The following is a 13,854-nucleotide window of genomic DNA, read 5'->3' on the forward strand; positions in this document are numbered from 1 at the left end:
GAGAAGAAGGGCAAGTTCGAACCAAATTGGCTTGGTCCTTACATCATCACAGCAACATGTGGATCTGGTGCATATCAGCTCTCAACCACAGAGGGTGAATCTTTGGAGGATCCTATCAACAGCATGCACCTTCGCAGGTTTTACACATAGCTCTTCAGAATATCCTAATTCAAAAAATACAAAAAAAAAAATCAAAAATATTTCAAAAATATAAAAAAATCATAAACAGAAAAAAAATCATTACTTTGTGAAAACCTGGCAAATAGGCGCCTTGTGACACAAAAAAATACAAAAAAAAAAAAATTCAAAAAACATTTCGTCCAACCATGAAAACCACTTCGGTGGCGCCTTGGGCAAGTACCATGGTGAAAACCGGATCACCGGCGCCATGGGTAGAGACATTGCTCCTCCCTCCTTCAGGATTCCATCGCATCCTTTCACTTTGCATACACTCATGGCCTATTCATTCATAATAAACTTGCCCATTCCCATCATGGCTTGTTATTGATCTACCTAAGATTGGTTAGCCATTCATAATAAACCTCCCTTTTCACCCCTTTCCATTCATAATAAATCAGCTCCTATTTGTGGCTAAGGCAAATCCTACATCTAGTGATGGGTGTGGAACTGAGAGCATCACATGTTTCGAGGAGTACAGTTTCTTCCAGTTTCCTTCAGTCTATTCGCGCACAATCCACAATAAAGCAACACTTGCATCACCAATCCACAATAAAGTTTCGTCTTCTTCACAATAAAGTATCGGTTTCATGGATTCAGTCAGTTTCAAATGAGACACAACAGCAGCAATGAGCTTCAACAAATCAAATCTTTCAACAGACTCGAACAACATATGGTTCAGTGTTATCTATCTTTTTTGTGAAAGTAAACATTGTGACCACAATCAAATAAGACTTATACAAGTGACAAGAGACACTAAACTTGAGGACTATAGTGGATGTTGGTGTCGAGTCTTGGTTTACTTTTGATTTTATCTTTCTGGTGACATGTCTTTTAGCTTTTCTAGGATGTCTCTGACTAGAGATTCTATCTCCAGGATGTCTTTGACTAGAAAGGCGAGGATGGGGTATTGTCACCTATTTGTATTTGTTGTCTGTAGATTGTCTCTTAGTAATGCTATGACTTGTCCAAGGATATGAGGATACTGTGAGTCTAGTGTGAATTGAGGCATTCCTTGTTTGTGACTGTCTTATCTCCATGCAAACAGGTACAATGACTTTCTGGGTCAAACATATGCCTTGATTGTCATAACCTACTTGCCATAATAAAGCTCAATGATGATAACGCACAAGAAGCTCTTTTCACTTTCATATCTTCTATCTTCCATCCCCATTTCTTGATTAAACTCCATCGTCCTTCTTGAGTCTGTGTAGCCTGCTATCACATGACTGAGTATAATTTCACACCAAAAACATTTACATTTCATGTAGTTGCACCTGCATTATCACATGTTAGCATTTCATACATACATATAGATATCACAATTGCATCACATTCTGCACATAACACATATTAGAATATTTTACATTCTCGTCATGTAAATAGTTATTTGCATTATCATATTCATCTGCATTTCATACATTCACATTCACATATGCATAACATATAAAACATAAAAAAATAAAAAATATTGCATTTCATTATGTACATATTTGCATCCATATCATAAGCATCACATAGAAACATACATCATAAGACATATAAAAGCATAACATAGGTACACATGCATATAGCTGCCGCAAAGATGAATCATCTTATATATATCTCAAAATCATAAGTGTCATGATACAATGATGTCAAAATCATATGGCTACAATCACTCGAAGGTGTCTACATCATTATACAAAATTGATACATAGGGAGCCCTCTATGGCTATGATGAACTCCCTCCCTCGGAGCCGCCTAGCCTCGACGGAGGCTGAGCCCTAGAAAGACCCACCCCAGGATCATCTCTCCTAGCCCCTGTGTCCTCTGCAGCCAATACTCATGTCGCCCTATCCGGACAGAGGAACCCATTGATCACTCCTACCAGCACCGCCACTAGCGCTAATCCAGCCTGTGTCATCGTGTCCCATGCCACATGTCTAGCCCTCATCTCCAATCCCGGATCTTGGAACACTCATCTCAGTGCATCCCTGTCTCCATCTCAATCGTAGGGTACTAACTCCCCATCGATCGGTATCCTCAATATCTTGTATACATCCTCTAAGGTGACTGTCATCTCACCCATCGGCAAATGGAATGTGCATGTCTCAGAGTGCCATCTCTCAGCCAACGCAGTCAACAATCCCATGTTCGCCCGAACTCAAGCACATACAGAATAAATCGTAGACCCATAACCTCAATCACGGCTCTGTCCTCAAATGTTAGCTCTGGTCGTAACCTTTAAGTCGATGGGAATCTCTCCCATGACTCCAGCATAGGCAAGTACTCCTGTAGTCAAGCAAAGCAATCATGTCAGTCAAAGTGACACTCACTGTTCATTGCAAAGTGTTGCTTCTATCCTAGTGACACTCATTGTTCATCACAAAGTGTTGCTATCTATCCTAGTGGTACTCCCTGTTCATCACAAAGTACTACGTGTTTTGCACTCCTTGTTCATCACAAAGTGCTGCTCATATTTGCACTCCCTGTTCATCACAAAGTGTTGCTCATATTTGCACTCCATGTTCATCACAAAGTGTTGCTCCTATCAGTACTCCTTGTTCATCACAAAGTACTTTGTCTTGGTACTCACTGTTCATCACAAAGTGCCTCGATCTATCCTAGTCTTCCCTAGAGGACCTACTTGAGTGTATCTTCTCAGGAGCTTATCCAATCGACAGCGTATGTTCATCACAGAATTGTCGATTTGCCCTAGAAGACATAAATGCACATTTTTGACACAGACACGCCTCGACATTTTTTGACATTGTTTAACATATTCCTAAAATCATTTATTACCCTACCTAGAATGCATTAATGACAACATTTATTGCGACAAAGTACAAAGAGGTTTTGTGGTACTTACCGGCTCTCTTGCGTCTGCTGACCTCTGAAATCGACGAACGCGCTCGAATCTATGCACCAATGCCTTCGCTGCTAACTATTGCTGCTCTATTCTCTCTCTGCACTCTGATCTATTGGATGTGTGGATGACAATGAGGATGTTTTCCCCTAATGATCTATCTTATAGACTACCCTAGCCCTAGCCCTAGCCCTCGTTTCTCAAGTCAGTCTTCTTTATTCCGTGACTCTGTCACTCTATCCGGTCAGTCCCTTCTAGCCTTTCTTTCTTATCGAGAGATTGTCTGCGATCTTTCCAAACATTTTCATCCAATCTCTTGAGGGGGCATATCATTCCCCTCTTGGGGCAACTTTGTATCAGTTCATCTTATTTTCTTTGAAACAACGCGACAAGCTGCATTGTCTCAAAGAGGGGCAAAATGTAGACACCTAAAATTGTCTAGTCTAATTATATAAATATTTTATTTATTTAATCAGTTTAGCCTAATTCTTCTATTAATTAAATAAATCTTTATTTATTTAATTAATTCATTTATCCTCTTCTAGCCTTATTTCTCATTTATATAAATACCTTTATTTATTTAAATTATCATTTTCCTAAATTAAATAAATATCTTATATATTTAATTGATCCCACTTCTTCTATTAATTAAATAAATCTTTATTTATTTAATTAATTCATTAACCTTTTCTACCTATGACACATGTCATTCATCTCTTAATTCCAACACTACCTACCCTCTTATTATTTTCTTATTTCCTCTACCTACCCTTTAATCATAGCCGACCTCTTTTTACACCTCTCAATCTTATCCCTCCATTTCATATAGTGTCTTCTATATAAGGAGATGCTTCCTTCATTATCAAACCCTCACTATGCATTCAGTCCCGACTACGCTTTCGAACTTGCATATGCAATCAAGCCTACTTGCAACCACATTTCTGTTCTTTGTTGAGCTCTTGTGCACATAAAATCTGAGAGAAAATATATCAAGCAAGATCAATGGAGATAAGAAGAATGGAGATTCAAACCCTATTGGAATGTGATGGTATAATCTTTATGATTTCATTTGATTTGCATTGTCTTAGGTAATCTTCATATGTTATGGTGGATCTTTGTTGTTGTTAGGCTAGGGTTTTGTGGTTGAATCTATTTAGTCTTTCAATATTATCATTGTTGTTATCCATTTTCACCATATACAATGACAACATCTACCATTCTCATCTGAGTATATAATGCCAACATCTCTATTATCATTTTCATACGACAATGAGATTGCCATTATCATTTCCATACGAAAGTGTTTTAGCCAACCAATGGGTTTGTGCCTTGAAACAACGGATTTGCGCCCTGAAATAGTAGGTTCGCACCCTGAACCAGCGGGTTCGCTATCCCGCACTAGCGGGCTCACTATTTTGCACCTATGGGTTTGCGCCACACAGTAGCGAGATCACTAATTATCATTTATATGATTTTCCTAATTATCTAAATTAACTCACCTTAACATATATTGCCTTTAAGTTTAAAATATTTATCTTCTACTAAAATAGAATCATATCCTCTATAAAATGTGTCATCATAGAGGATATGATTCCATTTTTGTGGTGGTGGATAGATTCTCAAAGATGACACATTTTATTTCTTGTAAAAAGGCTGATGATGTTGTTCATGTGGCAGAGTTATTTATTAGAGAGGTGGTGAGACTACATGGTCCACCAAAGAGTATAGTTTCAAATCGAGACACCAATTTTTTTCGGCACTTTTGGAGGACATTGTGGAAAAATTTGAAGACAAATTTGAAATTCAACTTAACGCACTATCCAGAGATTGATGAGAAAACCTCAGTGGTGAATAGGAGTTTGAGTAATCTATTGAGATTCTTAGTAGAAGATAAACCCAAGGGATGGGGATTTTATTTTACCATAGGTAGAGTTTGCACACAATAATTCTGTCAATAGGAGCACTGATAAGTCATCATTCTAGATTTTATATGGAAATAGTCCTAGGAATGCTTTAGAGTTAAGGAAGATGGACAAAAGAGAAAAGAGTAGTGTCAAAGCTAAAGACTATGCAGAGCACCCAAAGAATTTGCATCAAGAAGTGAGAAAGCATATCAATAACATGAATATTCAGTACAAGGCTAAGGTAGATTTGTTCTTAGTAGGGACCAGTCAATAAGAAGGAAGGATAGGTATTGGAACAAGCACACTTTTGGAGATTTATTCAAGAACAAGGAGAAACTAGAAAAGGACTTGTGAAATTTAGAATTAGACATAGCTACTAAAGGTTTTTCTTTTGGCATAAAAATATAGGGTTAAGTGGCTAAGTGAGGGTGATAGGAAAACCAACTTTTTTCACATCACCACCAAGATCAAGAGATAAAGAAATAAAATCCTGAAAAAATCAGATACCTAAAGGGAGTCTTTTAGAAGATATTAAGGCCATTTGATTGGAAGGGGAAAAAAATTAGGCCTTTCTTGACTAGTGTTCCCCTTGAGTTGGATCCTACAACCCAAGTAAAGATGTTGAGTAATATCCCCAATCTAATATCAAAAGAACATAATGCAATGCTACTCAGCCCTTCTCCAGGGAAGAGATTGGGAAAGTTGTCTCTTCAGTGGGAGCTAGGAAATTATAAATGTATCAACATTGATTCAATGATCTACTAAATTTATTTTGGGCCCCTATGTCCCAAAATTAATTCTCCCACCTGCCCCATCCATTTTGAGTCCTTACATACTAAATCCTACCAATCCATCATTTAATATTTAATAAGAACAAATGAAAGAACACATTTGTACACCTCTTCCAACATGTTACTTCCATCACTCCTTCTATGCACTATCATATTCATCCATCCTCACACACTTATTCCATTACATTTGGGATCAAAATTAGGACACTAAAGTGCATCATGGTGTTGTTCTAATATGAGTTCTTGGAAGTTTGTAAGGATTTTTTTATTATAAAATATGTCAAGATAGGCTAAAGAATTGGATAAGGTGGCAATCATAAGAATAATGTTGACAACAAAAATGATGTATGATAAGGAATTGAGAATCAAAAAAATAATTGATGGGTTCATCTATGAAATACATACTCATTAACACTAAGAGAAATTTGTTGAAAAGATATGCTTGGATTAGGATGGAAAAAACAACATTACTACAGTTGCCATATATCTTTTACATATTCAACAAGATGTGAAAGTATCTATCGTACATCATGAAAGATACAAAAGTGGAGATTCTAGGTGTAAAATTCCTTGTATATTTTAAATTGATTATATTGGTTAAGAAAGAAAGTTACCCATCATTCTTAAGGAATCTCTATAGTTATGCTAATAATGTGGACATGAGGTTTAAGAAAAGGATGATCAACTTTGAGCAATATGGCAAGAAATTAAATATTTAACTTGACCTGAAGGTACCCCAACTTATGTTGAGATTGTCAACATTGAGGAGGTGATTGGATTTGATGACGACTCTTTCTAGACTACTACAAAGGATGATGATTACATCCAACCCATGAAATGAGTTCTTCCCTAAGGTGACGAATCAACTATAGTATAATTAGAAGAGTAAATTCAAAGGTGGACAAAGGATAACTACGAATTTCACAAAAAATAATGTGTGCAAGAAAACAAATATGAGTAATTCAATGTAGAACAATCTAATATTTTAGTGAGAATTTCAAGCATACAAATTGAGAATGATGGTACATGTATCACTTAAATTTCCTAAAACATATAAATCCCTTAAAATGACAAAAGGAGAAGTGTTGGCCTTTTTCTAATAAGAAATTAAATGTCAATTATATTCATTTTTGAAATGAGTTCCAGTGAACAAAGTTAATGAAGAACGTTAGTAAATGATTATGTTAAGCATATTTCTTAAATGTAGCAGAGAAAATTTGATGGTCAATCCATAATTATTCTTGTGGACCTTCATTATATCCCAACTATTTTAATTATAACAAATGTTATATGCTGGTATTGTAGAAATAAATTGATAATTTTTAAAACTTTTTATAAATGCTAGAAATGAAAATTCAATCTAACAAAAAATTAGGAGTTACTCATATCAGAAACATATTCATCTTTATATAAATATGATCAAACTATCTATTAATATACACTATTTACTTGTATGTGAAATCATTTGCTACTTTACATAAGAAATTACTAAAATTTATTAAAAACATATGATATATTTATCATATAAAAATATAAATAACTAATTAAATAATTAAAGTTTAAATTATATATTGATAATAATACATAATGTTGATGTACAACTTTGTCCGTTGAAAAATAATTCATTAATTAATTACTCCAAAAGGTAGGAAGCATTTTGTATTGACTAAAGATGAAAACCACCTAATTTGCTACCTATATTTGTAATTGTAAAATTTTAAAGACTAGATTAATATTCCATGCAATTCGAATTGCCAAGTTAATTGCTTTCCACTTATCGCTAGAGTTTATGAGAAAATGCCTCCAAACGTGATTTTTGGCTTGACAATCCAGCCAGAAGTGGCAATTAGGATTACTAGAAAACTACATCATAGTAATGGTCGTTTGGAGTAGGCATATGTGAAGAGCTTATCCCAAATTTCTCTCGTTTTCCATTCCTCTCCCTCTCTCAAGAATATCACCCAGCCATTCTTGTTTTCAAAAGGAGCATGTGCATACACACCCATGTCATCTTCAACCTTAATTATCTTTAGGTCTTCAATAAAAGCGGATTCTCTTGTAAAAAGGCTCATAATTATCCACTCACATTGGCTCTCAGTCCTGAGAGTTACCTGGTACTGTTGAATGGAATATTTATTTCCCAACCATAAGACCTCCCTCTTGGGATCACCACTTTCTTCTGAGCTTTTGCAGAAAAGGAGCATGATTAGTGCACTGCAGGATCTCACCTCCTCTAATCCGAGTTTGCACACCCATTTACTTGAAAACTGAAGTACAGAGACTGGAAATCTGAAAGACGATAGAGTTGAGTCCACCTCTGTTGCATCACCACCCACGATCTTCATATTCAAAGTTATATTAGATACTTTGGGGGGTAATCTCTGAAACAAATCAAAACATCTGTTAGAAATCGGAAATATAATCTTCTATGTTATTTTGTAATTTGGACATGTATATTGGTTGTGAGAGAATTACCTTAAAACATTCTATGCCTTCCCAAATACTAGTTTGACAAGCTGCAATTTGTATATCTTTTAGTTGTGACTGATGCTTAAGTCCGTCCATCTTTTTCAGCATGCAACACCCATCTGCTATAAGGAGTTCCAGGGAAGCCGATTGAGAGAAATCCTCCAGCTCTTGCAATTCCAAGCACTCACGCATATTGAGGTATCTAAGCTTTGTTAACTTGGAAAGCCCTGATATCTTTTTCAATCTTTTACACTCATGCAGGTCTATGTTTACTAGTGTTATTGGCAGCCCTTTAACCTCCTCTAAATTTTCACAACATGGAGCTTTAAGAGTTTCAAGACTCGGGCAGACCTCTTGACTAATGGATAGGTTCACAATTCTGGTACGAAGCAGATTTATGGATTTAAGTCGAGACATGGCGCTGGGGGAATGTAGTTTAGGTGGCAAAATCAAAATGTTTTCTTCATATCCTGCGGGTCTGAGGCTGGAAAGCATGATCTCGACTAGTGGGCTAGCGGTTACAGACAACTCTACAAGATTTATCAGACATGCAACTCCTTGGGGCAGAATCTCTACATTTGTTTCGTGTAATTTTAAATGTTCCAAATTTTTGAGTTGTCCAATTGACTCAGGTATGCAGTTGAGATTTGCACAATTAATCAGTTTCAAAGATTTTAACAAACTGAGATTGTGCAGGGAAGACGGCAATGACGTTAACACCCCACTTTGTATATGTAGAGCCCTTAAATTGCCCAAATCTCCTATGTCTGTGGGTAAATTCTTGAGATTGGGGTAAACTGACACATAAAGATTTGTCAGAAAACTTTGACATGTAAGGGTCGGTAAGCTCTCACCCGTAACAGAACTCAGGTCTAAGTACCGAAACGTCCGGATATTTCGAAGAACATCTGTGGAGAGCACCATCTTATGGCAGTCATACTAGCATAGATATTGAAGCTGTATTAATTGACTAAAGGAATCTGGTAGAGTTTCCAAACTGGAACAATGAGTCAAATCCAGGTGGATTAGGTTTGTGAAATTGCCAAATCGATTTGGAAGCGATTGTAATTCCATACAATAATTTAAGTCAAGGTGATTCAGGGATTTCAGGTGACACAACTCATCTGGTAAACTTCTCATTGAACCTGCACTTAAAACTATTTTTTTCAAATATTTAAGGAGGCCTATTGATTCTGGCAATTTGCTGAGCCTCTGTACAGATAGCTCGCGCAACTGTGTAGGAGCCTGAAAACAAAATTTAATAGTTTAATGATTTTTCAACTAAAAACTAAAAATAGATAATAGATAATTCATATATTTATTAATAAATTTTATTTTTTATATCTTTTATTATTATTATCTCATTCTATAATGACAGCAAGGTCTATAAGAGGTCATATCAATCTGTATAAGGGAAAAAAACAGACCCATCGAATAAAGGAAAAATTTAAGTCTTTAAAAAGAATAAATTGATTTAGTGAGATGTTTTTTTTCCATACTTAACTTTACTTCTAGAATTGTATTTAATCAGTTTTAGAAAAGAAATAAAGCTGAACCTTTCTCTATGTTTTCTCCGCCTCTGTCCTACAATAAATAACAAAGAAAGCTTCGATCACTCAGTAATTTACAAGTATACCGTGTACCTGCTTATCATTCTGCCACAAGCTCTCTAGGTCACTATATTCATCTAAAAGCTCTAGAACTCTCAACTTTTGCATGGAGAAGTGAGAAGGAATGCAGGTATACTCTACGTCACCATAGTCATCCCATCGAAGCCATAGCAGTTCTCTGGACAAATCACTGAATTCTGTGATGACCGATTCACCCTGGGCTGCAAGCAGCTTCAATGCGCTTCCAACAACATCAACAGAGCACATTCTCTCACCTTCATATGCATTTGGAGCTGGAGATGCACATATTCCTCTTACCTCCATAATCAGTCCCTGAAGGAAATTCATCAACAAAATGGAAAACAATTAATTTAGTTCTTATGGACTTCTACCCAAAAAACCTTGTGAAAAGCAAGGTAATTTTTATACGCTTTCAATAATTCTAACTGAATGGATCACCTTGTGAAAAGCAAGGTATTTTTATACGCTTTCAATAATTCTAACTAAATGGATCAAGTGATCCACTCTCCAGTAAGAACTGGGCGATCCACCACCAAAAAATGATATGGTTAGATTAAAAATATTTTCGTAGATTCCTGTAAAAATACATTTATTACCGCCACGAGATGATATTAGGAAATATTATAGCTCATTATTTTAGGCCTTTTAAAATAATTGTTCCAGAGTAGGGAAAGAAAGTCTCGATTATATAGGATGCTTTCTATCAGGGATGTTATTATTATTACATTGTACAGTTTTTTTAGAGAGTGTTCTATTGAGCACTCTTTATATATATAACATCGTATGATATGATACTGTTGAACTTTTCATGGATTAGATAGAATTTAAATTTGAGATCTTTTATTTATTGTTGGAGTGTTTTATTATTGAGTTATTGGAATAATTAAAATGGGGTGTTTATGGATCAGTTAGGACTTGAGCCTGTTGAAATATTTAGTAATTCTTTTCATTCATGTGAAAAGTGCATGCCTCCCAATCATATGAAGAGAACTGCATGCCTAATTTTTTTGAATGAGATAAAAATAGTACGTTTACACTAGAGTTTTACATGAATATGCATGTGATCTCTTCTCTTTTAGCTGTCCTTCCATTTATACAAGATCTATTTATAATAAGGCTATTTTAATGAATTCGTGTAATCCATTTAAAACTTAAGATCTTCCATTAGAATGTTCTACCACTAAACTATAAGACCAACTCAACTCATGTGACTTATTACCAAACAAACATATATAATAAACTTTAATCTACGTGAAATTGAACTATTTATATACAGTCGCATTCACTGGAATATTTTATATCTTCAATAGAATTATCTACAAAAGTAAGTAGATAATTCTATAAGATGAATCATGCACCCTAATCAAATTTCACATGGTTCCACAAGCTCTGTACTAACTAGATATTATAGATGTAATTATGAATTCAATATTAGAAGATCTTACAAGTTGACGGCGCGACAAGTAATCGCGAACATCAAGAGGGCGCCAGAGACGCGTAGGTGGGGTTTGATCATCTATCACACTTCTTCCCATATCTCTCAGGTGATCATGCATCCGGACTAACACGCACTCTTCCCCCTCATTATCGTATCCTCCGTATCCTCGCTTTTCATGAACAAATTCAACAAGGCATTTCTGCTCAAGGTTTTCAAGACACTGCAAACTACTCCACCCTGAACCCTCCCATATATTCACCAGCGCATTTATCTCTTCTCCGGAGAAAAACCAAGCTATGTCCAGGAATGTCTCTCTCTCCTCTTTATCATCAAGGGCCTCATAGCTGATTTTCAGTGTTTTTATTATATTACTGGGCAAAATATGCTTGCCAATTTTTTCCAGCGTTCCATTCCAGTAGTCAATGTTCTTTTTGTAAATGAGCGATCCGATGACTTTCAGGGACAGTGGTAAACCCGAGCATGCAACCAAAAAACTTTGAACCAGAGATTCGAAGCCTGGTAATGGATCAGGCAGCAGAAACGCATGCCAGCAGAAGAGCTGTTTGGCGTCAGCCTCTGCCATTCCTTTTAGCTCATGAAATAAAGAGATTCCACAGCTTGTGAGCACACTTTTGTCCCTAGATGTGACTATCACTAAACTCCCCCGCCCAAGCACTTCCTTCACTAGCAAACCCTCGATTTGCTCCTCATCATCCACATCATCTAAAACTATTAGAACCTCCTCATTTTGCAGACGGCTTCTCAAAAATTCCTTTCCTTGGCTGCTGTTTTCGATTTGCCAGTCATAATGCACAAGTTTCTGAAGAAGCTTTCTCTGTAAAGATGCCAAGCCATTTTTGGTGCCCTCCAGTCTTACATCTGACAAGAAGCAGCAGCGCCCCTTGTATGCCCAACTCCTCTCATTGTAGATCTTCTTGGCCAGAGTGGTTTTGCTGGATCCCCCCATTCCAACAATACCCACTACTTTTACACGACTCCCCTGCTCTTCATCCCACTCCAATATTGTATTTTGGAAAGCTTGAAGCGCTTTGTCCAGTCCCACAGGGTGTTTGGCCACTTCTAACACTTCTCCTTTTGCTTCCTCTACCACTCTATTCACTATACTCTTCAACAATATGTGCTCCTCACTGCAAGAAAAACCACATTAGAAAAGAGATCAAGATTCAAACCTACGTTCTGATCTACATCTTTAGAACAAAAACACAAAATATGAAGGAAGAATGTTATTACTGTTTGCTTGTGTCGTGAACCAAACCCGAAAAGAAGGAAGCCGTGTGCAGATCCTCTTTCCATTTCTCAACGATGTGCAGATCAATTCTCTTCTTCCGATGGTAGTCCTCAAAGGCTTTGGCGTAAGGCCCAGTTTGGATGTAGCGGGCCTGAGAGGGCTGCACATCATAGAAGACAGGGATGACTTTAGCCCTGGTTTTAAGCATGAAGGACAGCTCCGCCAGGCACCACGGTGACTCCGCATATCCTGGGGAGAAGATTGCAATGTGAATCTTGCAAGAGGCGAGAGCGTGCTGTATGGCCGCAGGTAAGAAATCTCCCATCCGCAATTCTTTCTGATCTAAAAACACCCGGAGGTTGAAGGCACTCAGATGCCGGTAAATTGCCTCCGCCAGCGTCTTTTTAACATCTGGTCCCCTGTGATTTCTGAATACATCGTACGAAGGATAATCTGCAGATTTGGATGAAAGCAATGCAGGTGCGATCCCTTGAAAAACATTTTCTTCATCTGAATACATCATGTTCATGCATAACTACCTAATCTCAATGCAGAGGAGAAGCCAAGGGTTCAAGAGGAAGAACCAAAAAGTCCTAAAGCTACTCAAGAATTCTATAGGGAAACGGTAAAGCTACTAGTGAATGATTCTAATTTGTGACTTGAATTGCAATGTACGTAATGTACGTCAATTTCACTACAGTAGTGGCGGAAAAACAAGAGCCAGCTGAAAAGAAAGATATCTCGAGATAGAAAGATGAAAAGATCCCAGATTCCCACAGGCAATGCAGAGATAAACTTTCTAAAGAGAGGAGCCAAAATAGCTCAAGCATTCAAAAACAGACGATGACCTTAACCGCAATGAAGTCATCAAAATTAGAAAAAATATCCTCATGACAGGCTAAACTTGACATAGGGGAAGAGTAACAGTTATCATTCATGTTCTAATAATCGGGCTGTAGCTATTCTGGCTCCAAAACGGCATGGCTCCATATGATGCCGAAGGCATACCATTCAAGTACGGCAAGTCCCTCAGAGCGATGTTCTTGGGACCCACAGATGACATGGAGGAATTCGCGGCTACGATGATGTGGATGATGTTGTCGTTTTGCGTTTGACGGAAAAGCTTGCTCGTGGTTAACATTTTCCTGGCCGTTGTCACCGCGATGTGACGGTTGACGGTTACATCGGGCGAGGCGGTTAACATACCGCCGGGCAAGCGTTTTACATTTTCGGTGACCGCCAATTTTGATTTTATTTATTTTTAATAGCGACGCGGCCAAAAAAAGGCTAACCCGCTTTATTGCGTCCATGAGTCGACTAACATCGGGCGGCGGTCACGTGTTATGG

The 13,854-nt window shown here is 37.1% G+C and overlaps 1 protein-coding gene across 1 annotated transcript; it reads right to left on the bottom strand.

The window, feature by feature from the left end:
- Positions 1-7,359: 7,359 nt before the first annotated feature.
- On the bottom strand, positions 7,360-13,308 carry LOC131038957 (disease resistance protein RPV1). Its single transcript, XM_057971577.2, has 5 exons — positions 12,510-13,308; positions 11,266-12,406; positions 9,833-10,132; positions 8,196-9,434; positions 7,360-8,101 (listed from the first exon to the last, which is right to left on the bottom strand). Exons 1-4 carry the CDS (start codon positions 13,034-13,036, stop codon positions 9,129-9,131), a joined length of 2,274 nt encoding a protein of 757 aa, XP_057827560.2. The 5' UTR covers positions 13,037-13,308; the 3' UTR covers positions 7,360-8,101; positions 8,196-9,128.
- Between the last annotated feature and the right edge of the window lie 546 nt (positions 13,309-13,854).

Source organism: Cryptomeria japonica, chromosome 3 (genome assembly GCF_030272615.1).
Source record: "Cryptomeria japonica chromosome 3, Sugi_1.0, whole genome shotgun sequence".
In the NCBI taxonomy this organism is placed as follows: domain Eukaryota; kingdom Viridiplantae; phylum Streptophyta; class Pinopsida; order Cupressales; family Cupressaceae; genus Cryptomeria; species Cryptomeria japonica.